Source organism: Squalius cephalus (assembly GCF_949319135.1).
Source record: "Squalius cephalus genome assembly, chromosome: 5".
Taxonomy (NCBI): Eukaryota; Metazoa; Chordata; class Actinopteri; order Cypriniformes; family Leuciscidae; genus Squalius; species Squalius cephalus.
Genome location: NC_137126.1, coordinates 33,093,381 through 33,117,911, shown reverse-complemented (window position 1 = coordinate 33,117,911; position 24,531 = coordinate 33,093,381). Strand labels below are relative to the sequence as shown.

General features: G+C 35.2%; 5 protein-coding genes across 6 annotated transcripts; 3 read left to right on the top strand and 2 right to left on the bottom strand.

Moving 5' to 3' along the window:
- The first annotated feature begins 645 nt into the window (after positions 1 to 645).
- dpagt1 (dolichyl-phosphate (UDP-N-acetylglucosamine) N-acetylglucosaminephosphotransferase 1 (GlcNAc-1-P transferase)) lies at positions 646 to 6,221 on the top strand. The gene is made up of 10 exons (XM_079872807.1): positions 646 to 715; positions 1,190 to 1,365; positions 1,464 to 1,584; positions 2,417 to 2,630; positions 2,772 to 2,918; positions 3,491 to 3,575; positions 3,766 to 3,954; positions 4,161 to 4,248; positions 4,416 to 4,571; positions 5,297 to 6,221. The coding sequence occupies exons 2-10, from the start codon at positions 1,202 to 1,204 to the stop codon at positions 5,360 to 5,362; spliced, it is 1,230 nt and encodes a 409-aa protein (XP_079728933.1). The 5' UTR covers positions 646 to 715; positions 1,190 to 1,201; the 3' UTR covers positions 5,363 to 6,221.
- A 278-nt stretch (positions 6,222 to 6,499) lies between these two features.
- hinfp (histone H4 transcription factor) lies at positions 6,500 to 13,887 on the top strand. Its single transcript, XM_079871091.1, has 10 exons — positions 6,500 to 6,559; positions 6,944 to 7,151; positions 8,243 to 8,472; positions 8,580 to 8,679; positions 9,731 to 9,883; positions 10,036 to 10,113; positions 10,250 to 10,370; positions 10,472 to 10,610; positions 11,025 to 11,149; positions 12,204 to 13,887. The coding sequence occupies exons 2-10, from the start codon at positions 6,986 to 6,988 to the stop codon at positions 12,547 to 12,549; spliced, it is 1,458 nt and encodes a 485-aa protein (XP_079727217.1). The 5' UTR covers positions 6,500 to 6,559; positions 6,944 to 6,985; the 3' UTR covers positions 12,550 to 13,887.
- Positions 13,888 to 14,387: 500 nt separating this feature from the next.
- Positions 14,388 to 17,602, top strand: LOC307158492 (CUB and sushi domain-containing protein 1). Of its 2 annotated transcripts, XM_079871089.1 has the most exons (6): positions 14,388 to 14,454; positions 14,860 to 15,106; positions 15,193 to 15,354; positions 15,509 to 15,676; positions 16,644 to 16,847; positions 16,938 to 17,602. In XM_079871089.1, exons 2-6 carry the CDS (start codon positions 14,989 to 14,991, stop codon positions 16,949 to 16,951), a joined length of 666 nt encoding a protein of 221 aa, XP_079727215.1. In that variant the 5' UTR covers positions 14,388 to 14,454; positions 14,860 to 14,988; the 3' UTR covers positions 16,952 to 17,602. The 2 variants fall into 2 exon arrangements, with proteins under 2 accessions (XP_079727215.1, XP_079727214.1); XM_079871088.1 differs by lacking the exon at positions 14,388 to 14,454 and having other exon boundaries at positions 14,758 to 15,106.
- On the bottom strand, positions 17,282 to 18,564 carry tcnbb (transcobalamin beta b). Its single transcript, XM_079871090.1, has 4 exons — positions 18,433 to 18,564; positions 18,016 to 18,154; positions 17,595 to 17,728; positions 17,282 to 17,415 (listed from the first exon to the last, which is right to left on the bottom strand). Exons 1-4 carry the CDS (start codon positions 18,509 to 18,511, stop codon positions 17,351 to 17,353), a joined length of 417 nt encoding a protein of 138 aa, XP_079727216.1. The 5' UTR covers positions 18,512 to 18,564; the 3' UTR covers positions 17,282 to 17,350.
- A 1,605-nt stretch (positions 18,565 to 20,169) lies between these two features.
- tcnba (transcobalamin beta a) lies at positions 20,170 to 21,503 on the bottom strand. The gene is made up of 4 exons (XM_079871309.1): positions 21,421 to 21,503; positions 21,010 to 21,151; positions 20,502 to 20,635; positions 20,170 to 20,369 (listed from the first exon to the last, which is right to left on the bottom strand). The coding sequence occupies exons 1-4, from the start codon at positions 21,497 to 21,499 to the stop codon at positions 20,299 to 20,301; spliced, it is 426 nt and encodes a 141-aa protein (XP_079727435.1). The 5' UTR covers positions 21,500 to 21,503; the 3' UTR covers positions 20,170 to 20,298.
- Between the last annotated feature and the right edge of the window lie 3,028 nt (positions 21,504 to 24,531).

The following is a 24,531-nucleotide window of genomic DNA, read 5'->3' as shown; positions in this document are numbered from 1 at the left end:
TTGAACTATTCAATTGCTTGTAAGATTATTTTATGACATAATACTGTCTGCTATAATAAAAATAATATAATACACTTTAGTTCATTTCAGAATTTCATAGACATGGTTGTTATATTGCTATTATAATAGAGTGAGCATAACCTGCGATATCCCTGCTCCAATTCTTTGTTTTGAAGAAACTGTCAAAACATACAATGAATATTTTATCAAAATATAGAATTAACTTACAGCATTCCATTTTGGCAAATAATAAAATGAATGGATATAATAGTGTAATATATGTTTTAGAAAGACCAAATAATAAAAATACGGCTTATTATTATTAGTAGTAGTAGTAACTGTTAGTAGTAGCAGCAGCAGCAGCAGTAGTACGTTAGTAGTATTTAGTATTTATGTACATTATTAGTAATATGTTCCTAAACGAAAAATGGGACCTTTACAGTCTTTCTCTTTTTGTTTCCGGTTGTGTTACAACTGCAAAGGTTCGACTGAAACCAAGATGATACAAATATATATTTATATATTTCTCTGATAAACCACCTACCTGGTCACTAACGTGTATTTAGCAGCCTTGCGCTTTAAAGCTTTTGCTGTCGTACCAACAACTTATAAGTGTATAATAAGCGAGTCGTATTAATATAACCAATCGGCGGACGGATTATGTTGACGGAAGTAGACGTGGATTTTGTGATGAGATCAGAGCTAAACATACACTGTAAACTGACATATATATCAGGTTTTGATGTAAAAGCGGTTTACATTATTCCGACGAGTAACTAGTAACTCTTAACCTGAACCGGTAGTTATTTGGGCAGGGTTCTTATTCTATATTGCCTGTAATTTACCTTATGGAAATCCATCTGTCAACGTCAAGTCAATGAAGTGCTTTTGTATAAAAAACAGTTCGGTCGTTTCGAAAAGAAACCAATGTCATTTATGCGCGCGCTTTCATGCAGTGGTGTCTGCAGCAATGTGGTCTATAGTTGTATTTGAAATGTAGTTAAATTATTTGTCAACCTCGAAACATGCTCAATTAATGACAGCTTCACTGTGAATGTGTATATTGTATTGTATACAACATAAATGTATTGATAGTTGCTGACAGGAAGCGAACTCTGTTTTCAAAGAGATTTGTCGACGTATAACGGCTTGTATAATACAGTAAATACAGTGTATTGCAATTTTATAGAGTGGTTAGTCAATGGAGAAGATGTCTCCAATTCCTGTTCTTCCTCTTATCATCAACTCTTGTATGTCTGCACTGGGGTGCATTGCAACAATCAAGCTTATTCCTGCTTTTAAGGATCATTTCATATCTGCGAGACTCTATGGCATGGACCTAAATAAAACCATAAAGAAAGAGGTGTAAGTGATTGAGTTTACATACATTATTGTGCATCAAAAGTATGCATTGCAATTTGATGTCTGCAACCTGAATTGAATTTTCTCTCCTCATTAACCAGACCCGAATCACAAGGTGTAATCAGTGGCACAGTCTTCCTCATAATTCTCTTCCTCTTCATCCCTGTCCCCTTCCTCCAGTGCTTTATGGGAGAGAAGTGTCAACGCTTTCCTCACAACGAGGTGAGCTAATGATTCCCTAATCATAAATAATAAACATTTCATGTTTATTATTATACATGTCAGTAAAAAAAAAAATTATGTTGAAAGAAGTGTTTCTTTCTTAGAAAAGATTTCTATTTAAAATAAATGCTGTTCTTTTGAACTTTCTATTCACAAAGAATCCTGAAAAATTGTACCATGCATTCCACAAAAATCAAGCAACACAACTGTGTTAACATCTATAATAATAATAATAAGAAATTATTCTTGAGCAGCAAATCAGCATATTAGAATGATTTCTAAAGGAGTAATGATGCTGAAAATTCAGCTTTGCCATCACAGGAATTAATTAAATTTAAAAAACAGTAAAAAAGAAAAAAAAACAGTTGTAAATTTGAATAATCTTTCCACTATATAACTGTTTTTACTGTATTTTTCAAATAAATGCAACCTAGGTGAACATAACAAACTTCTTTCAAAAAACATTTTATAAAGTCTTAATGACCCAAAACTTTTTTTTACCAGTAGTGTGTTTTTTGACAAAAATGATACGGCAAACTAATTTGCACCTTAGCCTCAAATGACCTTGATACCAGAGAAACTTCACAGCCATACATACAGTGGGAAAATCATGCATTTGTGGACATGTACAACCTTGCTAAATAATGTAGCCAAATATAAAGTAATAAAATGGCATTCATTCTGTTGCAAGGTATCTATTGAAGTACTATGGTGTTACTATGTGATACCATCACTGTGATATTTGTGCACTACAGTATTCCAACATTTCCTGTACTGACATGTTTTTACATGTTTTTTTGTCTCCTCTTGATCAATGATATGTCCATGTTAGTTTGTGCAACTGATTGGTGCGTTGTTAGCCATCTGCTGCATGATATTCCTGGGTTTTGCTGATGATGTTCTGAACCTACGATGGAGACACAAGCTACTGCTGCCCACTATGGCATCCCTGCCTCTACTCATGGTCTACTTTACTAACTTTGGCAACACTGTCATTGTCGTGCCCAAACCTTTCCGTGTCCTGCTGGGGATGCATCTGGATTTGGGTGAGTTTGACGGTCAGATAGTATGCTTAAATGTCTGGTGCTCTATGTGTCTTGACACAGAGAGGTTGATTTTATTGCCCTTTTGTTTGATATGTAGGATATGTTGTTGATATTCTAAGTAGTTTTTTATATGTGTTTCAGGCATTCTGTATTATGTGTATATGGGAATGTTGGCTGTGTTCTGCACAAATGCCATCAACATCTTGGCCGGTATCAATGGCATTGAGTCTGGACAAGCTCTCTTCATATCTGGCTCCATCATTCTCTTTAATTTACTGGAGCTCAATGGTGAGAGGAGGGCCTATTTTCAACATATTTGATCAGTTTTTCCACATAGATTCAAAACCATTTGTAACAGAGTTCAAGATGTAGGGAAGGAAGAGCCGAGGACAGGGTCGGCTTACGGAGTAAGTGGGTGTTTTATTGAAACTCAAAGAAAAACAAACAAACAATCATGCCCACGGCGCTGAGGCATAAAACTCAGTCCAGTACAATCAGTGCTGCTCCAATTCATTCTGGCACCCTCTCTGAGCTTTCTCCTTGGCACAGTCTCTTACTTATTTCTGATGGATCATGTGACACTGAGGACTGGAATAATGATGCTGAAAATTCAGCTTTGCCATCACAGAGATAAATGACATTTTACAGTTATTATAAATTGTAATAATATAAAAGTTTTTAAAAAGATTAAACATTTTGAACTATTCCAACCTTTTGACTATTATATGGAGAAATTATTTAAGTTATTGTTCAAACCTCACTGACACTGCTTGAGTTTATTTAAATAAGTCTGCACTGCAGCTACATTCTCTCTCTCTTTGAATTATTAAATTGATCTTTGATTAACGTTTCTCTTTCAGGAGACTACAGGGAAGACCATGTTTTCTCTTTGTATTTCATGATTCCCTTTTTCTTCACCACATTAGCCCTCTTCTACCACAACTGGTTTGTAAAAACTATTGCTTTTTGATTATCTTTACCTGTGAAATGTGCTTTAGTTTAAGACAGGCCTTTAAAATACTCTACTCTATAAGTTATTAAGTTTGACTATCAACACTGATAATAATCTTAACCTCAACCTCAACCACTTTTGTTTTTGAACAAATAATAAACCTCTACTTTGAATACCTCTCAGGTACCCTTCCTCTGTGTTTGTGGGAGACACTTTCTGTTACTTTGCTGGAATGACGTTTGCAGTGGTCGGGATACTCGGACACTTTAGTAAGACCATGCTGCTTTTCTTCATCCCCCAAGTCATCAACTTCATTTACTCCCTGCCTCAGCTGTTTCACATTATTCCCTGCCCCAGACATCGCCTTCCTAGGTGGGTTTTTACACTAACATTTTAAAATCATACTATAACGAATATTCTTTTTTTATCCACAGTGGAATTTAATTTGACCTAAAAGTTCTTCGTAATCAAAGTCTTCATGCCTTACAGTTATAATATATATATACAGGCATTTACACCATAGATAAAGCAACAGGAAATGGTTTTGAGAGCTTGACCTCTAAAATTGATTAATACAGGTTACAGCCTGACACAGGAAAACTTGGCATGAGCTATTCCAAGTTCAAACAGAAGGACCTAGGCAAATTAGGACAACTTATTCTGAAGGTAAAAACACACATGCCACTATCAGTATTTATCATTATAAATGGGTTTAGGACTGTTTGTTTGAAAGAAATGTTGTTGCTGGCCAACAAAAGATCTAGGAGCACATCCTATTTGGTATTCCCTGTATAAAATGATGTTTGAATGTGATTTCCTCTTTTATCCTGTAGGTGGCAGAAATGTTATGGCTTCTAGATGTGCGTAGAGGGCTGGAAGGAGATGATGAGTTTATTGAGTGTAACAACATGACCCTGATCAACCTGGTTCTAAAAGTACTGGGACCTACCCATGAGAGAAACCTTACTGCAATCATGCTGTTAATACAGGTGAATCCCTAGTTCAGATGTAATGTGAAATACTATGGTTATTTCAATTCAAAGTGGGTTGAAACAGTAAAGAAGGTTGTGATATGTTACAACCTCACTAAAATATGAGAAAGCATCATCAGTGGTTCAATGTTATTCAGTTATTCAAAGGCCCCCTAGCCATAAAGGCATAAAATGCAGTTCAAAGTGCTTTACATAAAAATGATATAGTCAAATATCAACAGCAACATCACATCCAATAAAAACTAGCATCAAACATAAGGTTTAAAAGGGATAAAAGAAATTAAATGCAACACATACAGTATAAAATGTTTTAGTATTTTATGCTGTATGTGTTGCATTTCATTTCTTTTATCCCTTATGTTTGATGCTAGTTTTTATTTCATTTTCATTTATATGAAGGACAAACATAAAAGTAATCACCTACAACACAAAATACAATTTATTAAAAGCATAATTCAATGTAACTAATTCAATTCCAAAGTAAAAAGATACGTTTTTAACTTTCTTTTTAAAATACTGAGTGTACTAGCTTCCCTAATATCTGATGGTAGTGTATTCCACAGTTTTTGGTGCATGATAATTCGCAAAGGCCGCATCACCGATTTTCTTTCGTCTGTAGCTAGGAAGCTCCAATAAACCTGCATTAGATGTTCTTAATGTTCTTCAAAGGTTGTTTTGGTCATTTAAATAATATTATAGTTCTTACTATATTTCTTTCTTAGGTCTTGGGGAGTGCTGTAGCGTTTGGAATCCGGTATCACCTTGTGCGTCTGTTCTACGACGTCTAGAAAACTTGCGATCCTGAGAGACTTTACAACCTGCTGCTTTCATTTGGAGAACAAACTGTATCAACAGATCTTTTTTTTTTAATTGTTACTATACTACCTGTCACCTATAAATGATGGAATCTAATTACAATACAGTGTATTTCAGCACTTCTGTCTATATATCTGCATGTGAAGGGACAGTCTACACATATGCCCTTAATTTTCATTGGGACAGGAAGGCTCATGCAAGGATTTACAATAATTTGGGGGTGACTTGAAAAGCAGAGGATGCTATTTTGAAAGATTATGTGAAACACTTACATTCAGGGATATTTTAGGCAGTTGGTGAAATTTTTGAGAGCATTTCTGAAAGATTACTTGATAAATGTACTTATATTTTTCTGTGTCAGATCTAATATTATGCCTTTGACATTGAATAAACCAATGTGACAATGGACCACACTAGCTTCTGGGAAGAAAAATATTAATTTTGTGTACTGTTTTTGTACAGTATTCAGACATATCCAAACACAGTATCAAACATTAACCCTAATCCATATTTGTAGTCATCTAACATGGGTTTTGTCTGTTTTCTAAATGTTAAGGGTTTCCAAATTTGATGATCCCTTCCTAAAATACAAAGATAGCCTTTTATTTTCATGTATAAAAACCTTTTTATACTGTGCTAGTAAGTGTGGTATTGTAATGACAACTTATTGTTTCCAAAATTAAATAATTGCTTTTTATTTGTCATTGAATTAAAATGGTAGCAAATTGGCAACATATTGTTTCCAAAATTAAATAATTTCCTTTTATTTTTCATTGAATTAAAATGACAGCAAATTGTTAAAAATGTTTACGTATTAAATTATTACGTATTAAAATATAAGAAAACGATTTTTCAGTTCCATACAGATTTATTTGTATAGAACAATGATATCGTTGAAATTCCATAGCAGGTTCATTGAAAATAGCAAAATATAGCAAGTAAAACTCCTTTTTAGGGTTGTTAGACAGGCATTGCTACCACTGAATACAAAGTGCGATGCGGAACACTTGAAAGGGTTTAGATGTCGGAGGGAATGATCATTGTGATGTACTGCTAAGCTGCAATTTGATTGGCTGCGATTTGAACGCGACGCCGCAAAGTTGAAATCTGATTGGTTCGGTTATTTCGTGGGAAACATATAGAGGAAATGTTTGAAGTATTTGCTAAAGGTGAGTTATTTCTCTATCCATTTAACAACTCTCGATGCACTCCCTCACAAAATTTCCTTGGATGAAAACACATTTAATTATTCTCAACCCAAGCTAATGAAAAGCTAACTTACTAGTCAACAAAATGGAGGCAGAATGTTAACTTCCCTTTTGTTTTGCTAACCAGCTATGTCTAATGCTAGGTTAACAACTTTGTCCATGGTTTTATAAAACTACTAGCAGTGCTTTTGGCAGTTAAGAAATTTTCATTTGTGGCGCAGGTCAAGTATGGCAAAACGCTTTTTTTTTTTTTTTTTTAATCAAACTGACAGCTATGCACAGATAGCTCGAGCAGAACTAACTTACAAATATCGATCTCACATGTGACTTTACTGTGTGTTTCAGAGGACTGGAGGACCACACATTGTGCTTTACATTCAGTGCTTCATGATGCACCCGTCGGGTAAACGAGCCCCGCGCAGAGAGGAGCTGCTGCTGGAGTTGGCTTGTGAGTGGGGCTCATGTCAGGAGACGTTTGACAGGATGCAGGACTTCTGCCAGCACGTGGAGAAACATTATAAAGCTACCGTGGACAGTGAGACAGACTTACCAGGTGCGTCCAACACCTGTGGCCAGTTGCACACTATGTTAAGTTTATGCTTCTATGTTAAGACTGTCTGACCAACTTGTAGTTAATCAAGAGGTATTCAGTATTATTTTTTGAATCCAAATTATACCAATCTACTTTTTTATGTAACTGACATAAAAAACAGTTATGATCAGTCTTAAAGAAAAAAAATTTAGATGACTGACTTTTAATACTAGTCTAAGTCGTTTATGTAACTGGTCACTGGAAGTGTCAGGATTGATCTGTAATTATTTTTTTGTTCTTTTTGAGCCTTGACATCATCTGTCACCGTTCATTGTCATTATATGGAAAAAAAACCTAAACCAGACATTCAATATATCTTTTGTGTTTCACAGAATAAAGAGTCATACAGGTTTCAACTTCAGAGTTTTTATCATTAACTAAAACTGTTTAAAACTTTTTTTTGTTGATTTTAAAATAAAGCTAAAATAAAATGTCAATGTTAAATGGATTTTTTTTTAATGTTGGCAACTAACTGAAATGTGTAAGATTGTAAGTGCAAAAAATATTAAAGTAAAAACTAAAACTGAAAATACTATTTAGGAATATTTAAAAGAAATATTAAAAATGACAAAAGCAAATAAAAAACTGAAAATATAAAAATAAAAGCTCATTCAAAATATTAATATAAACTACAATAGTATATAAAGAACAGCTCTTGTTGCAATTGTGAGATATAACACAATTAATGAGAAATTTTTGTGTAAAAATGAGGAGTAAGGTTTCAGTACATCATATATATATACCAGGACTAGTGTACAAAATCAAATCTGGTTTAAGGTGTTCAAAGGAGACTATTAGTGCTGAGAGAGGACCAGGAATACATGACATTTCTTATATCTTCATCCATTTCACCAACAGTCACTGGCACACACTTATGCAATGTTCATCTATCTGTATCAATGTTACATGATCAGCAGGTGATTGTGTCTGAGTATTAAACTATAACAAGCATCTCAGTTTTCCTCAGGTTTCTGGCAGTCAGAGGCCCTGTGGCTTCTGGTTTCATTGTCCTGGTTCACAATTAGACCTTAGCTTGCCTGCATGCTTTACAGATGAGGAGCATAACTGCCTATGGCGAGACTGTGGTTTCTGCTCAGTGGAAGGAGATGCGGAGCTTCTCAGACACGTGTTTTTCCATTGCTACCACACCAAGTTGAAGCAGTGGGGACTTGCTATACTCAATAGCCACAGTGATATGGGTGCCTGCTCGGTCGGCCTGCACAACCGCAACATTGTGCCTGAGGTCCAAGAGAACTTCCTCTGTCTTTGGGAGCATTGTGAGGTACGAAAGCAATCCAACATATTCTTTTTAAGTACTGTAGATGATAAATTGCATGTGGCTAGTCAAATCAGGTCAAGTACTCAGCTAATAAGTATGTTTGTATTCAGATGTCTATGGATAATCCAGAGTGGTTCTACAGACATGTGGAGATGCATGCACACTGTCTCGAGGCTAATGAAGAGAATGTTTTGTTCTGTGGCTGGAAAGGTAAGAAATGATTGTAGTCTTTTTAATATTATGCATTAAAAGGATAGTTCACCCAAAAATGAAAAATTCAGTCATCATTTACTTACCCTGAATTTATTATTTTGTTGTAAATTAAGAGTTTATGTAACCAAACAGTTGATGCACCCAATTGAATTGCAAAGTATTTTTTCCCATGCTATAATGGGAAGACTAATTAAAAAGTAAGTAAACAACTCAGCCATTTAGATATTACTGCTTTGTCACGACAAAATCAAAACTTGAAATTGCTGGAAAATATGATGACTGTGCTTGAGGAAATTAAAGGTACATCTTCGTGTCTGCGTCTTTGACCAGTGTGTACAAGCTTGATGACTGCTGAAAATGTAAAAATGCATAAAAACATTAACTTGATGAATTGTATACTTGCTTTTAAAAGAGCATTACATAGTTAGTGTAAAAATACAAAATAGAATTGTATTTGGTCTCTCTTTTTTATGTAATGTTTATTTAAGCAGGAATATTAAGTGTAACAGAGACTTAAATTTACATTTGATATATATAATTTTTTTTTTTAGAACTTTGCCACCTCATTTTAAAACACCACTGCAAACCACTGATGCTCATGTATTATAATATGACTTTTCCAGGTATAAATATTACACTTTTAAAATTAGGATACCTGATGTATCCAGTGGATACTCAAAAACAGTTGTTGAGGGGGTGAATTAAAATATCTTGATTTTTAGTTGTTTAGTCACCATGAAATCAAAATTGACAATCCTCTTTTTTTATGGAATATTGCAGTATTTATTATAAATTATTTATCCATGCAGATCATTATTTTTTCAAAATGTATATGTCCTCGTAATATTTGATCAAAATAACTTCTTGCTGTTTCAATCGGAAGATATTTACATCTTTCATATTTCTACTATCTATGAGAGTGAACCCCATGGCAGAAAAACATCTTAGTTGAATGTTACTGGGTGTAGAAATGTTCCTGAGCGGTTTCCCTTCTCACAGCGACTTTCACAGTTCAGCACAGACATTAAATTTTCCTTTTGCCTTCTAGATTGTGAGGCCTCTTTCAAGGGCAGGTTTAAGTTGCGAGAGCACATGCGTAGTCACACACAGGAAAAGCTGGTGGCATGTCCGACCTGTGGAGGAATGTTCGCCAACAACACAAAGTTCTTCGACCACATTCGACGACAGACCTCCATAGAAGGTGAGAGGGATTGTATTTCAGGTGGTACACATGTAGCAGCAGCAATAACAGGGTTATTGCTGAAAAAATATAATCAAAATTATAATTTTTGATAATCAAAATTATTGCAAAAAACATTGCACCCAGTTGTTTATGTGTGCATTTGTTTGTAGGTCAGAGATTTCAATGTTCCCACTGCTCTAAACGTTTCGCCACTGAGCGGCTGCTGAGAGACCACATGAGGAACCATGGTATGGGTCTTTTTGTGTGTTATCTTTCTTAAAGGTTGTACTTTGTTCTGCTGTATCGGACCTTACAGGCCTTTATTGCCTAGTATGGTGTGACCTGGTTGTTCTAATGATGTTCTAACATGTTCTCTGTTCAAAGTCAACCATTATAAATGTCCACTATGTGATATGACCTGTCCATCACCATCCTCGCTGAGAAACCACATCAAGTTTCGTCATTCCAATGAGAAGCCTTACAGCTGTGATTACTGCGAGTACAGGTGAGGTTGCTTCATCACCAATGACGGTGACTCCTCCTAATCTTTTAACCTGCAATGTAAGACATGACCTGTCAGTTTGTTTGTGTTCATGTGGTTTTCAGCTGTAAAAACCTAATAGACTTGCGGAAGCATTTAGACACGCACAGCAGTGAGCCAGCGTATCGATGTGACTTCACTGACTGCGATTACTCCACCCGCTCCCTTTACTCAATCAAGAACCACTACAAGCGCATTCATGAGGTGAGCCATTTGGAAAGTAACAGCAACATTCACCAATAAGAAAAAGACAACAATATAAAACAACAACAAAATCTTCTTTTGTGTTCCTCAGTAAGTGTCATACAGGTTCTGAACAACATGTGACAATAGAGCAAATGCTAAGCCTTTGCTAATTGTCAATTAAAATAAATAAGGCTAGGCAATAGGTAACTGAAATACATAAGATTAGTACATTGTTATATGTAATGCTGTAAATGTTGTTTTACCATGAGATTAAATGATTTAGTTTTTTCAAATGTAAACGGGAAAATGTCATTTGTTTTGTAGCTGGTAATTGAAGTAAGAATTGTTGTAACACTTCAGTTGTACAGTAACTGATATTCAGCTCATATCTCCAGAGTAGCTAAAAATGTTTATGTGCTGTTTTGCATTTAGGGAGATTACACTCCTCGCTATAAGTGTCACGTGTGTGAGCAGTGCTTCACACGGGGGAACAACCTCACTGCCCACTTACGCAAGAAACATCAGTTCAAATGGCCTTCAGGGCACCCGAGATTCAGGTTTGAAGACTTCCTTCTTCCTTGTGGCCACCATCCATTAAGAAGTATTCATTACTTATTTCCTCAACCACCGTACTATTCAAAAAATGTGGGATCTCTAAGATTTTTATGTTTTTGAAAGAAGATATATGTTAAAAAATATTGTGAAATATTACTGCATTTTAAAATTACGGTTATCTATTTTCCTATATTTAAATGTAATATTTCCTTTAATGGCAAAGTTGAATTTTCTGCAGCCATTACTCCAGTCTTCAGTGCCAAATGATTCTTCGGAAATCATTCTAATATTCTGATTTGGTGTTTGAGAAACATTTATGCATAATTATGATCAATGTTGAAAACAGTTGTGCTGCTTAACATTTTTGTGGAACCCATGGCTGCATCTGAAATAGCATATTCCCTTGAGTTGGTACTTATTTTGAATAAGTAATTATGTTGCGACTGCCAAAAAAGTATGTTTTATATAGTATAAATTTGTGTAGTATGAATGTAATCCAGACGTACTACATTCACCATGTTGTCACTGTCATGTGACCTACCAGCGTCAGATTTGTCACTTCATTGCCATTCAAAAAACCTCTCCTGTGGCCTCATGGGCACACTTCAGAATCATCAGGGTACTTTTTGCCTACACTCTTATGAATACTATGAATTCAGACATACTGCTCTTGTCACTGTTTTGTTTTTCATAGCAGGGATGGATGTGATTTCGGATGCAGCCCATGATAAAAAAAAAAATTCCAGAAAGCTTTGATGAATTGAAAGTTCAAAAGCATAGCATTTATTTGTAATCTTTTGTAACAATATAAAAGCTTTTCCTGTCACTTTTGATCAATTTAATGCATCCATGCTGAATAAGTTGAATAAAAATGTCTTTAAAAAACAACATAATGATCCAAAAATTTGAAGTAGTGTAACTAACAGTAGATCCCATGGGTGCTATTTAATTAATATTAATTTCATGTTCATTTTATTTTGGATTTCCAGTGGGCAATAAACCTTACCCGTCGAACCTGACTACAATCTTTTGCACTTTGCCAATCCCTCGTTTCAGGTATAAAGAGCACGAAGATGGATTCATGCGTCTGCAGCTGATCCGCTATGAGAGCGTGGAGTTAACAGAACAGCTGATGCGGGAGCGGCAGGGCGAGGGGGACAGCAGTGAGTCCAGCCAGCAGAACGTCCAGTCCGGGGAAGAACTGGAGGAGACCATGGGTGGAAATACAGAGACGGGAATAAGAAAGGAGGGAGCAGAGGTCTGTAGGACTCAGGAAAATGCAGAAAGTGTGTTCTTGGTGTTGATGGCCGGCACCTCCTCAGAAACAGACTCTACGAGGGAGGGGTCAGTGATGTGTCAGTTACAGGACACTGCCCAACAGCTGGGCATGGAGGTGGTTTAACAGCACTTCGGATTACTGGAGCTCCCTAAGACTGCTGTGTCAGGCAATAAAAAGGGACATTACAACATTCCTTTTAACTCTGTGACAATACTCACTGTACTATGAGACTAACGGGGGACCAAAGCTGGATGAGAATGTTTTACCTTGATCACCTGGAACACTGCACTAAACAGAAAAGATCAAGCTAAATCACAAGTTAGCTCTGGGGATTGCTTAAAGAGATGATTCACAGGGTCATTTATTGACCCTCATGTCATTCTGACACTATATTATTTTGTCTGGCATGAAACAAAATAAGGTGTTGTTAAGTAGAGTGTTTGAACTACCTTTTTCCATTCTATGAATATTAATAGTAATTTATACTGCCAAGCTCCAAAAAGGGCAAAAAAGCATCATGAAATTATATTATATTACTTGTATGTTATATTATAAGTAGTTATAAGTGCTGTTTTCCCTTTTTGGAGTTTGGAAGCATAAGTTACCTTCCTTGTAAGTAATTTAAGGTAATAGGAAAACACAGGCACACAAACACACCTCTTATTGTGTTTCACAGAAGAAGGAAAATACAGGGTTGGAACAACATTTGGGTGATTAAATGACACATTTTTTGGCTGAAATATCCCTTTACATTTGACTGTTTGGGTGTGTGAGGGAGTGAGAGAGAAGAGGGTAAAGGGGAATGGAAATGTTTAATCCTACTGAACAATTTAATCAGCTTTCTTTGACTCTTCAGGTTCAGTGTTAATGCGAAAGAAGGACTGATCACCTTGGAGAAATCTTTACAGTGTGTAGTTTTAACTAATAGTTGAATTGGAAGTGCTTCTGAACTTCAAACTGACCAACACCCGTTTAATTTATTTGTCAACTTTATATGGAGATCAGAAAATCTGCAGAAAGACCCATTCTGATGGAAGCTACCTATTCCTGACACTTTTCTATCAAAGTAAAAAGTAGTTTTAAAATAAATTAAAAATTACAAATAGTTTTGACCTTTCATTAAGACGCACCTTTTCCATTGGACTTTTATTTGCCGTTGAGTCCTAATAATCTAATTGAGAAGGAAAACTATACTAAATGACTTAATTTTATTGGAAATAAACAATGGCAGTTATTTCAGTACATTTTTGTCCTATTTGTTTTGTTTTTCTCCAATTTAAACATTTTCATTTGCTTACAAGCAGAAATTATTTCTTGCTCTTCAAAGGTTTCAGATCATGTTTTTTTTTTTTTTTAAGAAATGAATACTTCTATTCAGTAAGGATGCATTCAGTTGATCAAAAGTCTCAGTAAAGACAATGTTACAAAAGATTTATATTGCAAATAAATGCTGTTACATTGAGTTTTCTATCCATCAACAAATTCAGAAAAAAATGTATCAAGCTTTCCAAAAATATATTACGCAGCACAACTATTTTCAACATTGATGATAATAGGAAATGTTTCTTGGGCACTAAATCATAAAATTATTTCTGAAGGATCATGTGACACTGAAGACTGAAGTAATGATGCTAAAAATTCAGCTTTGCCATCACAGAAATAAATTACATTTTAAAATATATGTATAGAAAACAGTTTTAAATTGTAATACAATTTCTGTTTTTACTGTTTTTTGACCAAGCAAATGCGGCATTGCATAAGATACTTCATTCAACGACATTTAAAAATCTTACAAACCCCAAAATGTCATTTGTAGTGTGTATATTGTGTACTCGGGTATGTTCAGTCCATATTCAGGTAGGTAAAGTGTTTTCTGGGGATAATCCACTTTGTTCTTCTTAGTTGATCCTGTGTGTGACTAAGAACGATACTTGTAAGTCCTGTTTGTTTGAATCTCTCAGGACAAGAGTCAGCAGGATGGTTGTGCTCGGTTAGGCAGAAGTTTATGCATTACTGCAGCAGTCAGAGGTCAGTGTTTGAGCGCTTTTCACAGATCTATGTCGTTACAGTAATTACACGCACTGCAGATCTCAAGGACATTGGACAAGATTAATCTCTAACATTATTAAATGTGAAAAACACGAAATTTACAATCAGCACAACTGAAAGTTAAGCTAAACTGCAAATCAGCCAAGCCATGGCTCTCTCCCGTTCTCTATAATCTCTTTCTCTCTGCTCTGGTGATAATCGCTGGTGTGTTAGCAGAGTTTAAAAGATTAGTTTGCGTTAGGGGCTTAGTGTGAGCTAAGATGCAACACTTCCCCTTTCTTTCCATCTGTCTTGTACAGAGTCTCTCTGTAGGAAAATAGGTTCTTGGAGATAGCCTGTAAAAAATACATTTGATGTAAATGGTTTTTCTGTTCAAATAATTAGAGCTTCCATATTGAGACAACAGAACAATGGATTGCTGAGTAGAGAATGAATGGACTACGTTCATATGAGGAGAACTGAACAGATATAGACTTTTCTGCATTAGAGAAGTATTACCACCAACGAAACGCCATGAAACTAGGAGCTCTTCTGCTGCTGCTGCTTCTGGGGTCTGTGCATGGGGCGTTCACGCAAGTGCCTATAACTGCATTTACTGAACGAGCAGCTGTGGAGGAAGATCTAGGAAGTGGTAAGAGGAGCATTTGATTTATTCATATCTAAACTAAGCTTACAAATTAGACAATGTCATAAATATTTGAGCGCCATGTCCCTCAGGTCTGTTAGAGGTGGAACAGGAGGATGAACTGGGAGACACTTACTGGTCCGGGACAGCCCCGCTTTGTTTTGGAGGATGTAAGGGCAGACACAGGGAGCTAAAGAGAGACAGCTGTGGAGATTCAGACTGCTGCTGGGTGGGATACAAATCCCTCTGTAGAGGTACAACAGATCATCATTTTAATGAAATGCACTGCTTTTTTTTAGGCATTTCCATAAACACAGAATAATTTGTGATTATTCTGTTGATTTATTCTGTGTACACTGGAACTTTTCATGTGCTTCATGAGTTTTGTCCAATAAACTTTTGCCCTAGTGAATTGTGGAAAACCTGATGTGGACTTTAACGGGATGGTGTATGGGAGTGATTGGTGGGTGGGTTCTGTGGTGCGGTACGACTGCAGGCCAGGGTTCGTGTTGGTTGGAGATCCTGCTCGAGCCTGCCAGTCCAATGGGAAATGGACTCCCAAACCGTCCTGCCTCAGTAAGTCCTTGTCAGGCTGAACATTGCAAACAAATTACGGATTTGCCTGGTAAATCCTCCGATTATGAATACAAGACCTATTCTGTCTTAAGTCTCATATATTTACAGTATATGAGAGATTGAACTCTAACTAAGTTGTTATATTATTGAGAGCTGTTGATTAAAAAAAAAATCTGAATGACCACACATACAGTAAGAAAAATTTCTGCTAGGACATTTGTTACTGGATCACAAAACCAGTCATAAGTAGCACGGGTATATTTGTGGCAATAGCCAACAATACACTGTATGGGTCAAAATGAACGATTTTTCTTTTATGCCAAAAATCGTTAGGATATTAAGTAAAGATCATGTTCCATGAAGATATTTGGTACATTCCCTTCCATAAATATATAAAACATTTATTTTTGTGAGTGAATGCAGCACAATCACGAACATAAATGGACAACTTTAAAGACGATTTTTTTCAATGTTTCTATTTTTTTTGCACCCTCAGATTCCAGATTTTCAAATAGTTGTATCTCAGCCAAATATTGTCCTATCCTAACAAACCATACATCAATGGAAAGCAATTTTTTTTTAAAAAATACCCATGTGACTGGATTTGTGGTCCACTGTCTCATTTATTATCTGTTAACTTTACAGATATTTCCTTTAACTTAACACAACACAATCCAATGCGTAATTCAAAATGCAGGTAAAAAATCAATAGGAAAATTCTTTCATATTAACAGACTGCATAGTCATCATAACATGAAATATCTATTGATATGTAAAATTTTACGTATACACTATACATGTATTAAGTTTATTCATGTTGTGCTATTTTTTTTAAATAATTAAAACATTGTCAGAGTCTGGGTTGTGGAGAAAAAAACAATGGTTGTGGTCAGTTACATTTTACATTTAAAATTAATTTCATTGGCTGTGAGTTTCAATTCTCTGTCTCCTCTGGATGTGACATTAGGAGTGTGTCATCGTGGCCGAGTTGAGATCAACGAGAAGGAAATTGACGGGACGTGTTCGTCCACCTGTCCTGATGCCAAGAGCTATGCGGTTCCTCTGAACCACGAATGCAGTCGCATTGAGAACTGCAGGACTAAAGAATCAGGCTGGAAGCGCTGGTTTACACGCTGCAACTTCTGCGACTGTGACTGCTTCACTCCCTGTGGTAAGTTTCAGAGAGTCATTTAAACTGCTGCTAGTTAAAACAGTGGCAAATACAGCACATGAAAATCAATATTTGTGTTTGTTCTTTCAGCTTCTACAGGATAGAAGACAGTGAATCTGTTTATCCTTTTCTATGAAGACATTATGTTCATATAGTTCTGGAAACAACAGAATGAATCTTTATTTGAATGTAAAAAGACAAACTTGACATGCATAAAAAACCCTGAATATAAGAATATATACTCATCTGATTATCTATGAAAATGGAGACTGGTAATGTACACTATTTGATTGTACCTTAATTAGTCACAGTTGTTGAAAGATCAGAGAAACAGTTCCAGCAATGCTCAAGTGATTTTATTAGACTATTATACAGTAGATGCAATCAAATCATTAGATTATTCATTCACTTGATGATTGATACAATATGTGGGATTGATATAGTACTGACATATAGAATCAGAGGGGTCTATTTTGAAACCACAAAATACAACTGATCTACTTTTAGTCCCAGCGGGTGAAATTCATAATGAAAATCTCATTGCGCTTGGGTTGGTAGCAGCCAATTCCTGCAAAAGATTGGGGGGGGAAAAAATTATATTTTATTTATTTTGTGTTGTAAATAAAATAAGATCAAAGTACTGAACTGATTTAAAAAGTTATGTTTTTTCTTTCTCCATTGTATTTCCACTCATCCTCAGACTGTTACATATAAATGCATGCTTTATAATTAAACTCATACACTTACCCACGTCCAGACTGCGTACAGATTTTCCTTTCTTGGACAGAAGCTCCCAGTACGTGTGGTTTGCAACAGACCCAGCCACTCCGTTCACACTTTCCAAATATATGCCATAGCTTTTGCTTATGCTGTATGTGAAACTAATAGAAATAAAGGTAGCAGAGTTAGCTCAAAAAATAAAATTAGCACTAAGAAGTTCCTAATTGTTTTAAGCCTTGTACAATAAACTTAGAAGACAAGCCTTGAGTCAGGTATACAATTAAATCATCTCAGTCATATAAAGTTGTATATTTTAGCGTTTCATGGATTCTTTGTTTTTGTCTTTCACAGTGGTAAAATATACCCTATTTCCTTATAGCCTCATTCAGTCATGATTTTACTATACTATACTGTAAAGTGAATTAAACCACAATAATTTGGGCCATACTTAAGGCTTTGGGAGTCCTGTAGTTTATTCAAGACCCCGAACATTGGCATTCCCTTTGGCACAGAGGTGGAGTAGGACAAGATCGTGTTGGTGAATTTATTAGTGACATCCACCTTAACTAACACCGGGCCCTGTTCTCCTGTTTAGAAGAGAGCAACAAACAGAGAAAGGGTGCTATTTAGAAAACTGCAAGTGTTATTTAAATAACTGCATTTAAGTGACCAAAGCAAGCAAGACATGTTCTGAGAATACCAGCACAAACTGTGGCTTTAATAACAAATGCTTTGGTAATTTGTAATGAATCATGGATTTACATACTTTATTAATGTTATTTACTATAGTATAGACAGGATTTGAATTCAATAATACGTATCCTTGTTTTAAGCAGAATTCATGGCTTTATATAAGAAAACTCACCTGAGTGGTCACGGTCTCCCAGGCCTGGGAAAGGCAGCAAAGCTGCAAAGCACAGAAGAGTAATCGCTGTCAGAGCCATTCTACCAGTCTGCTCAGTGTGTCTGAATGTTTCTCTCAACCATGCAACCTATTTATGCATTTTTGTATGCTAATTTTACAGATTTTTTTGGTGGTTTTAGTGGTTTGGTGAGAAATGCATACCTTAACAAGTACTGGTTAATCAAGAAACACAAGGAAACATGACAAACAAATCTTGACCATCCCTGAGCCTTGTGCAATACACTGACAAGACAAGTGTTGAGTCAGGTCTGACTGTAAAAGCATCTGGATTAATTATAGTTAAATTGATTCTGTTCATAAGCTTATTCAGTCATCACATAAAATGAAATTTGAAGTACATACTATTCTATCATTCACTCTATAAAGTAATTCAGGGGTCCTGTTATCACAAATTAAATAAATGCATGGTTAAAAAAAAATTGAATTAAACCTTTTAAGTTGCAAACATTATTTTGTTGAGTAATGTTGACAATCTTAATACTGTGTGTAATTTAAACTCAAATTTCTTCATTAATTGATTTTTTTTTTTTTTTTTTTTTTTTTTTTTATGCAAGTTGTAGTAACTTAATGACATTTTCTTGATAACTTTGGAAATTGGACAGTGGATTTCTAGTTCCCAGCATGTTTTGCATAGGACTGGAAAATTAGAATACATTTTGAAATTAAGTGGATTTTTTTGTGTGAAAAAACAGACCTGTTAGTGTTAACTGTAACCCCCCCCCCCCCCCCCCCCCCCCTTTTCAGCATAGACATGAAAATGCACTATCCAAACTTAAATGATTGTAATTAATGAATGCTTTGGAACACATACCTATGGTTGATCTCTTTTTGAAGACACTCAAAAGATAATTGAATGAGAAAACAATTGAGTAAAAATAGTTATATACTGTATATTCTACTGACTATAAGTAACTTTGCAAGTACATGTCAACTTATTCTAACCCTACTACAAATACTCGACTATAATGAGAGTGAGTTGTCATGTGCAACGCTACATATAGTCAACAGAATGTGTTAAAGGGACCATCAAAATAAAGTGAAACCCACAGTTTTAATATTCCCTGAAATCTCCAGGGTTTCCATGGTCTACCCTGAGCCGGTGAACTAATAAACATACTATAACAATAACATTTAACTACACTCAGATTCCTCAGTCTCATATGTAAATAAAAAGGCAAAGCCCAGTTCTTAGAAAATCTGCAAAGCACAAAGGTATAATTGTTGTCAAAACTATTCTACCAGTCTAACTAGTGTGTCTGATGTCATACCTTAGAAAGGGGAATGTTCTGTAAAGACTTCCGCCATGGATTCATTTATATTCCTGAGATGTTTCACTGATTGTCTCACTGTTTAATGTAAACACTGTTTAATCTGTCTGTCAGTCTGTCTGTCCATCCCTCAGTCAACATTCAATCTTAACAGAACTTCTCAAACTGAATATAAAGGCATTTTGTGCATCTCTGGAATAGTGAGACCTACATGTAAATCACTGACTGTTTTTCCCTGATCTGTGTTTAGTCCAGAGATGAACCTTTAATATTTTTGCCCTCTGAGCTTAAGCCAGGTGAAGAGGTAGTGTTGAATATTGTACTGGTAATGTACACTATTTCTTTGAATCAAATTAGTTAGGAATGTTTGTTAAAAGATCAGGGAGGCTTTTCAGTTCCATTTGCTCTATATGTTTATTAGATTGTTATACTGTATGCAATGAAATTGAATTTATCCACTCACTCAAACTTTTATGACATGTTTGAATCATTATGTGATATTAAGTCAGCAGTCACATATAGTTCATGATAAAACAAATCAATTTTCTGGCCATTTGGTGAACCTCAGGATCAAATTCTCATCTCTCTGGGGTTGGTAGCAGCCAATTCCTGCAAAAAAATTGAGGCATTCCGGGGTATAAATAATTTAAAATTTAATAATTAATTATTGTGTTGTAAGTTAAATTAAACTTTCCTGCTCCGTTAAGTAATACTTCAGTATATAATTATCTTTTCCCTTACCCACTTCTAGTCGGGTGGTAACTCCTGCTTTCTCAGACCAAAGCTCCCAGTATGTCTGGTCCTTATCAGATCCAGCCAATCCGTTCACACTCTCCAGATATATGCCAAAGGTTTTGTGAATAGTGTATGAGAATCTATTGTTATAACAGAAATAAAGATAGCAGAATTAGCACAAAAATTAAATTCCATTCAAAGTCGGCTTTCTAAAAATGTTGTTAGTCCTGGGCCTTGTTCAATTGACTGACAAGACAAGCGTTGATTCAGCATCTGCAGGCTTATCGGAAATGGATAGAAAAATAATAGTTCATTGCAGAATCGCATTGATCTTTTTGTTCCCGTTTTCCTTAGTGGTTACAGTGGTGAAATATGCCCCATTTTCCTAACCTTGATTTTGATTAAGTATGTGTGTCATCACAACCAGTAGTACAGTTAATCAGGTATGATATTACATTACTGCATGTGAAGTACACTAAACCTCAAATACATTCAGAAACATTTTTAGGAATACTTGAAGCCGGTGTTGCTGTCCTGCAGGTGATTTAAGGCCCCAAACATCAGCCCTTCCTCTATCACAGTGGCGGCGTAGGAAACATCCTCATCAGTGAAATCATTCTTGACAGTCACCATAACGGGGATCTGTTTCAGCTTGCCTGTTTGAGAGAGAGAAAGAAAGAGCATTATATAGCTTGAATATATCAAATACATGCAGTGGTAATTTAGAGTTATTAGTTTTAATAATGGGTGCAATGCATTAATAATTACTGTCATTTAATTAGGCTACATTTACACTTACTTTTTTTCTGTAATTTAAATATTGTAGAATAATTCTATATAAAACAATAGTGGAGTTAACATCAGAATTTAATGTCTAATGTTAAAATGTATGTTTTTAATGTAACATTTATCGAAGATGCCTCACCTGAGTCTGCAGGCAGTCCCAGCCCTGGGAAAGGCAGCAAAGCTGCAAAGCACAGAAGAGTAATCGCTGTCAGAGCCATTCTATCAGTCTGCTCAGTGTGTCTGAATGTTTCTCTCAACCGCAAGACCTATTTATATTCTGCATTTTCTTTGCATGCCAATTTCTAGATAATAAATGATCGGGTTTATGGGAAAGTCTTATCTCTTACCTTCGAAAGGAGTGGTCTGCAAATGTTTTTGATATGGATTAATTGCTATTTCTGTTCTTTGATGCTTGGTTCTGAGAACTGTTGAGTAACAATGATAACATTGAAAGTATAAAAGTAATTATTTGGCATGGACCTGTCACCATATTCTTTCTTGTATATTGTGAAACACGACATGTCAAATATACTGTAGAGAGTGAGGATTATGTAGTTACGTTATAATTTACCATTGACCTCTCCTACCTCCTAAATATTTGTTTAAATTTCATTCATGAACAATGAACGTTAATTATTAACCATAACACAAATAACCCTTCCATTGTTGCTTTATCACCATGTGCAGGTGTCATCTAGTACCTTGTGAGGTGGAAGCTCTCTTTATCTAATTATTTTATTTAATAATTTATTTACCTAACAGATTAGTTCATGATCTAAAATTGGTTTATAGAATATGTAAATGTCAGAATTCCTTCCAGTGTACATCTCCTCTCTACATATTATGCAAAGGCTGGTTGTGATAGAGGAGAGCACAAATGTTGAGACCCTGTCTATCCATCTATCCATCTATCCATCTATCCATCTATCTATCTATCTATCTATCTATCTATCTATCTATCTATCTATCTATCTATCTATCTATCTATCTATCTATCTATCTGTCTGTCTGTCTGTCTGTCTGTCTGTCTGTCTGTCTGTCTGTCTGTCTGTCTGTCTGTCTGTCTGTCTGTCTGTCTGTCTACACACTCAAAATAAATTAAGCTTTTTTTCAAGATTTACACATTTCAATTAATAGTAAAATTTCATTAAATTGAATTGAATAATCCTTACATATTATTCATATTATGATTTAATTATTTTAAATTAGTAAAATTATTATTATTATTATTTTATGAATACAAATCACAAACTAAATGGTCTATTCCCTTGTTCCATTAAGATTTATACAAAATGATTTATTACAGATTTTTATTTTTATTCACTTTGGTACTATTTTCACAAGTAAGGTGTACATTCGCAAAACTCTTACTAATATCACAACAGATCATCAAAAGTGTATTTTTTTTAACTGTTGAGTAACTATGCTAACATTGAAAGTATACAGAAGTAATTATTTGGCATGGACCTGTGACCTCTTGTATTGTGAAATATGACTTGTCAAATTTACTGTAGAGAGTGAGGATTACGTGGTTACATTATCATTTACCACTGACCTCTCTTACCTCTTAAATATTTGTTTACATATCATTAATGAACAATGAACATTAATTATTAACCACAGCAAAATAGACCGACCATTGTTGCTTTATCACCAGTGATGTGCAGGTGTTATTTACCTTGTGAGATGTAATCTAATTTTGAAAAAAGGCTTAAAAATTGTATTGAGTGTATCTAATTTACCATATACAGTGAGAAGGATATTTGATTTAAACAGGACAATAAACTCTAAAATACTGTTCATTTATATTGTTTATTATTGTTTACTGTAAAATATTGTTAGAAATGTTTTAGAAGTAAAAACGGTCCCACTTTATATTAAGTACTATTACTTAAGTACTATGTACATACATCAAAAAAATAAGTACAATGTACTTATTGTGTTCATGTTGTATTGTAAACCCCTTTTGCTGCTATTGAGGTGTGATATGGGTGAGGTGGATTGGGTAGGTTTAAGGTGTAAGGGAAGGGTCAACTGTGTAATTACAAATGTAATTACATAAATTAATTACAGCTGTAATTACATGCAGGAATTTTTAAAATGTAAGTACAATGTAAAAACATGTAGTTACACAATAAGTACATTGTATAAAATTATTAATTTCAATGTAAGTACATGTAATGACATAGTATAAAGCCACTTAATATAAAGTGGGACCGTAAAAACTATGAATCATGCTATAATGTGTGTGCTATCCGTCTGTCTCTTAATTACATGCACATAATGTTCCCTTTCAGCAAAAGCAAAATTGCATAAGCAGCATAAGCATTAGGCTATATGCCCCTTTCCATCCCCAATATCAGCTTAGCCTGACGTAGAGAAACAGTGAATATGATATTGAGCGTATCAAAACAGCAACAGCTATGTGTACTTCTTGCCATGGATGATGTAGGGCGTCGTTTGAACGCGAGTTACCCCGACGGTTTCACCGAGAATAACCCGAGCACTGCAGCATCAGCACCAGTAGCAGCCGATGCGCAGGTGCCGCCTTTAAAGAGACCGCGCGCTCAATTCTCCCGTGCTGCTGGACAGGCTGTAATTTCCCTTTGTTTAAGTTTTTCGTCTACATCATCTCCAACCCCACCCGTTCCTTTGCCTCCCCCCACCCAAAGCAATATTATAAGCAAGTGGTTCTAAAAATAGTTTTGACATACGTTTTCCTCCTGCCCCACTATAAAAGAAACATGTTGCTGGTGATCAGGAAAAGCGAATAGTCTAATGTTGGCAAAAATCGTATGATGTATAGCCTATATTTATATATGGACATATGGAGATGCAGTTGCACCTGCTTGAATCTTCTCTTGGATCATGGGAAAACTGAGATCTACATGTCCCATGACCCTATGGCACCAGGGCAGCCCTGCCCTCACTTTCCCGCAGAGAGGATTTGTAATGTAAACTACCACACAACAGCCCAATAAGCATGAGCGTCTGCCACCATGTTGTATTGAGAACAATTGTGTTCTCAAAAAAAATAATAATAAAAAAAGGATTTATAAAAGTATTTATATTTTAAATATTTTATATTTTATCCAAATGTTTCCACTTTGCAAAATATCATCAATTTAATAAATGTAAGACTTAATTATAAAATTGATTTTTAAAAATGGGTAAAAGTTACATTACTATATACGGTATATAAGTTCATTGCAAGTAGCCTATTAAAGGTTAAAAAATAGTAAAAGTAAGA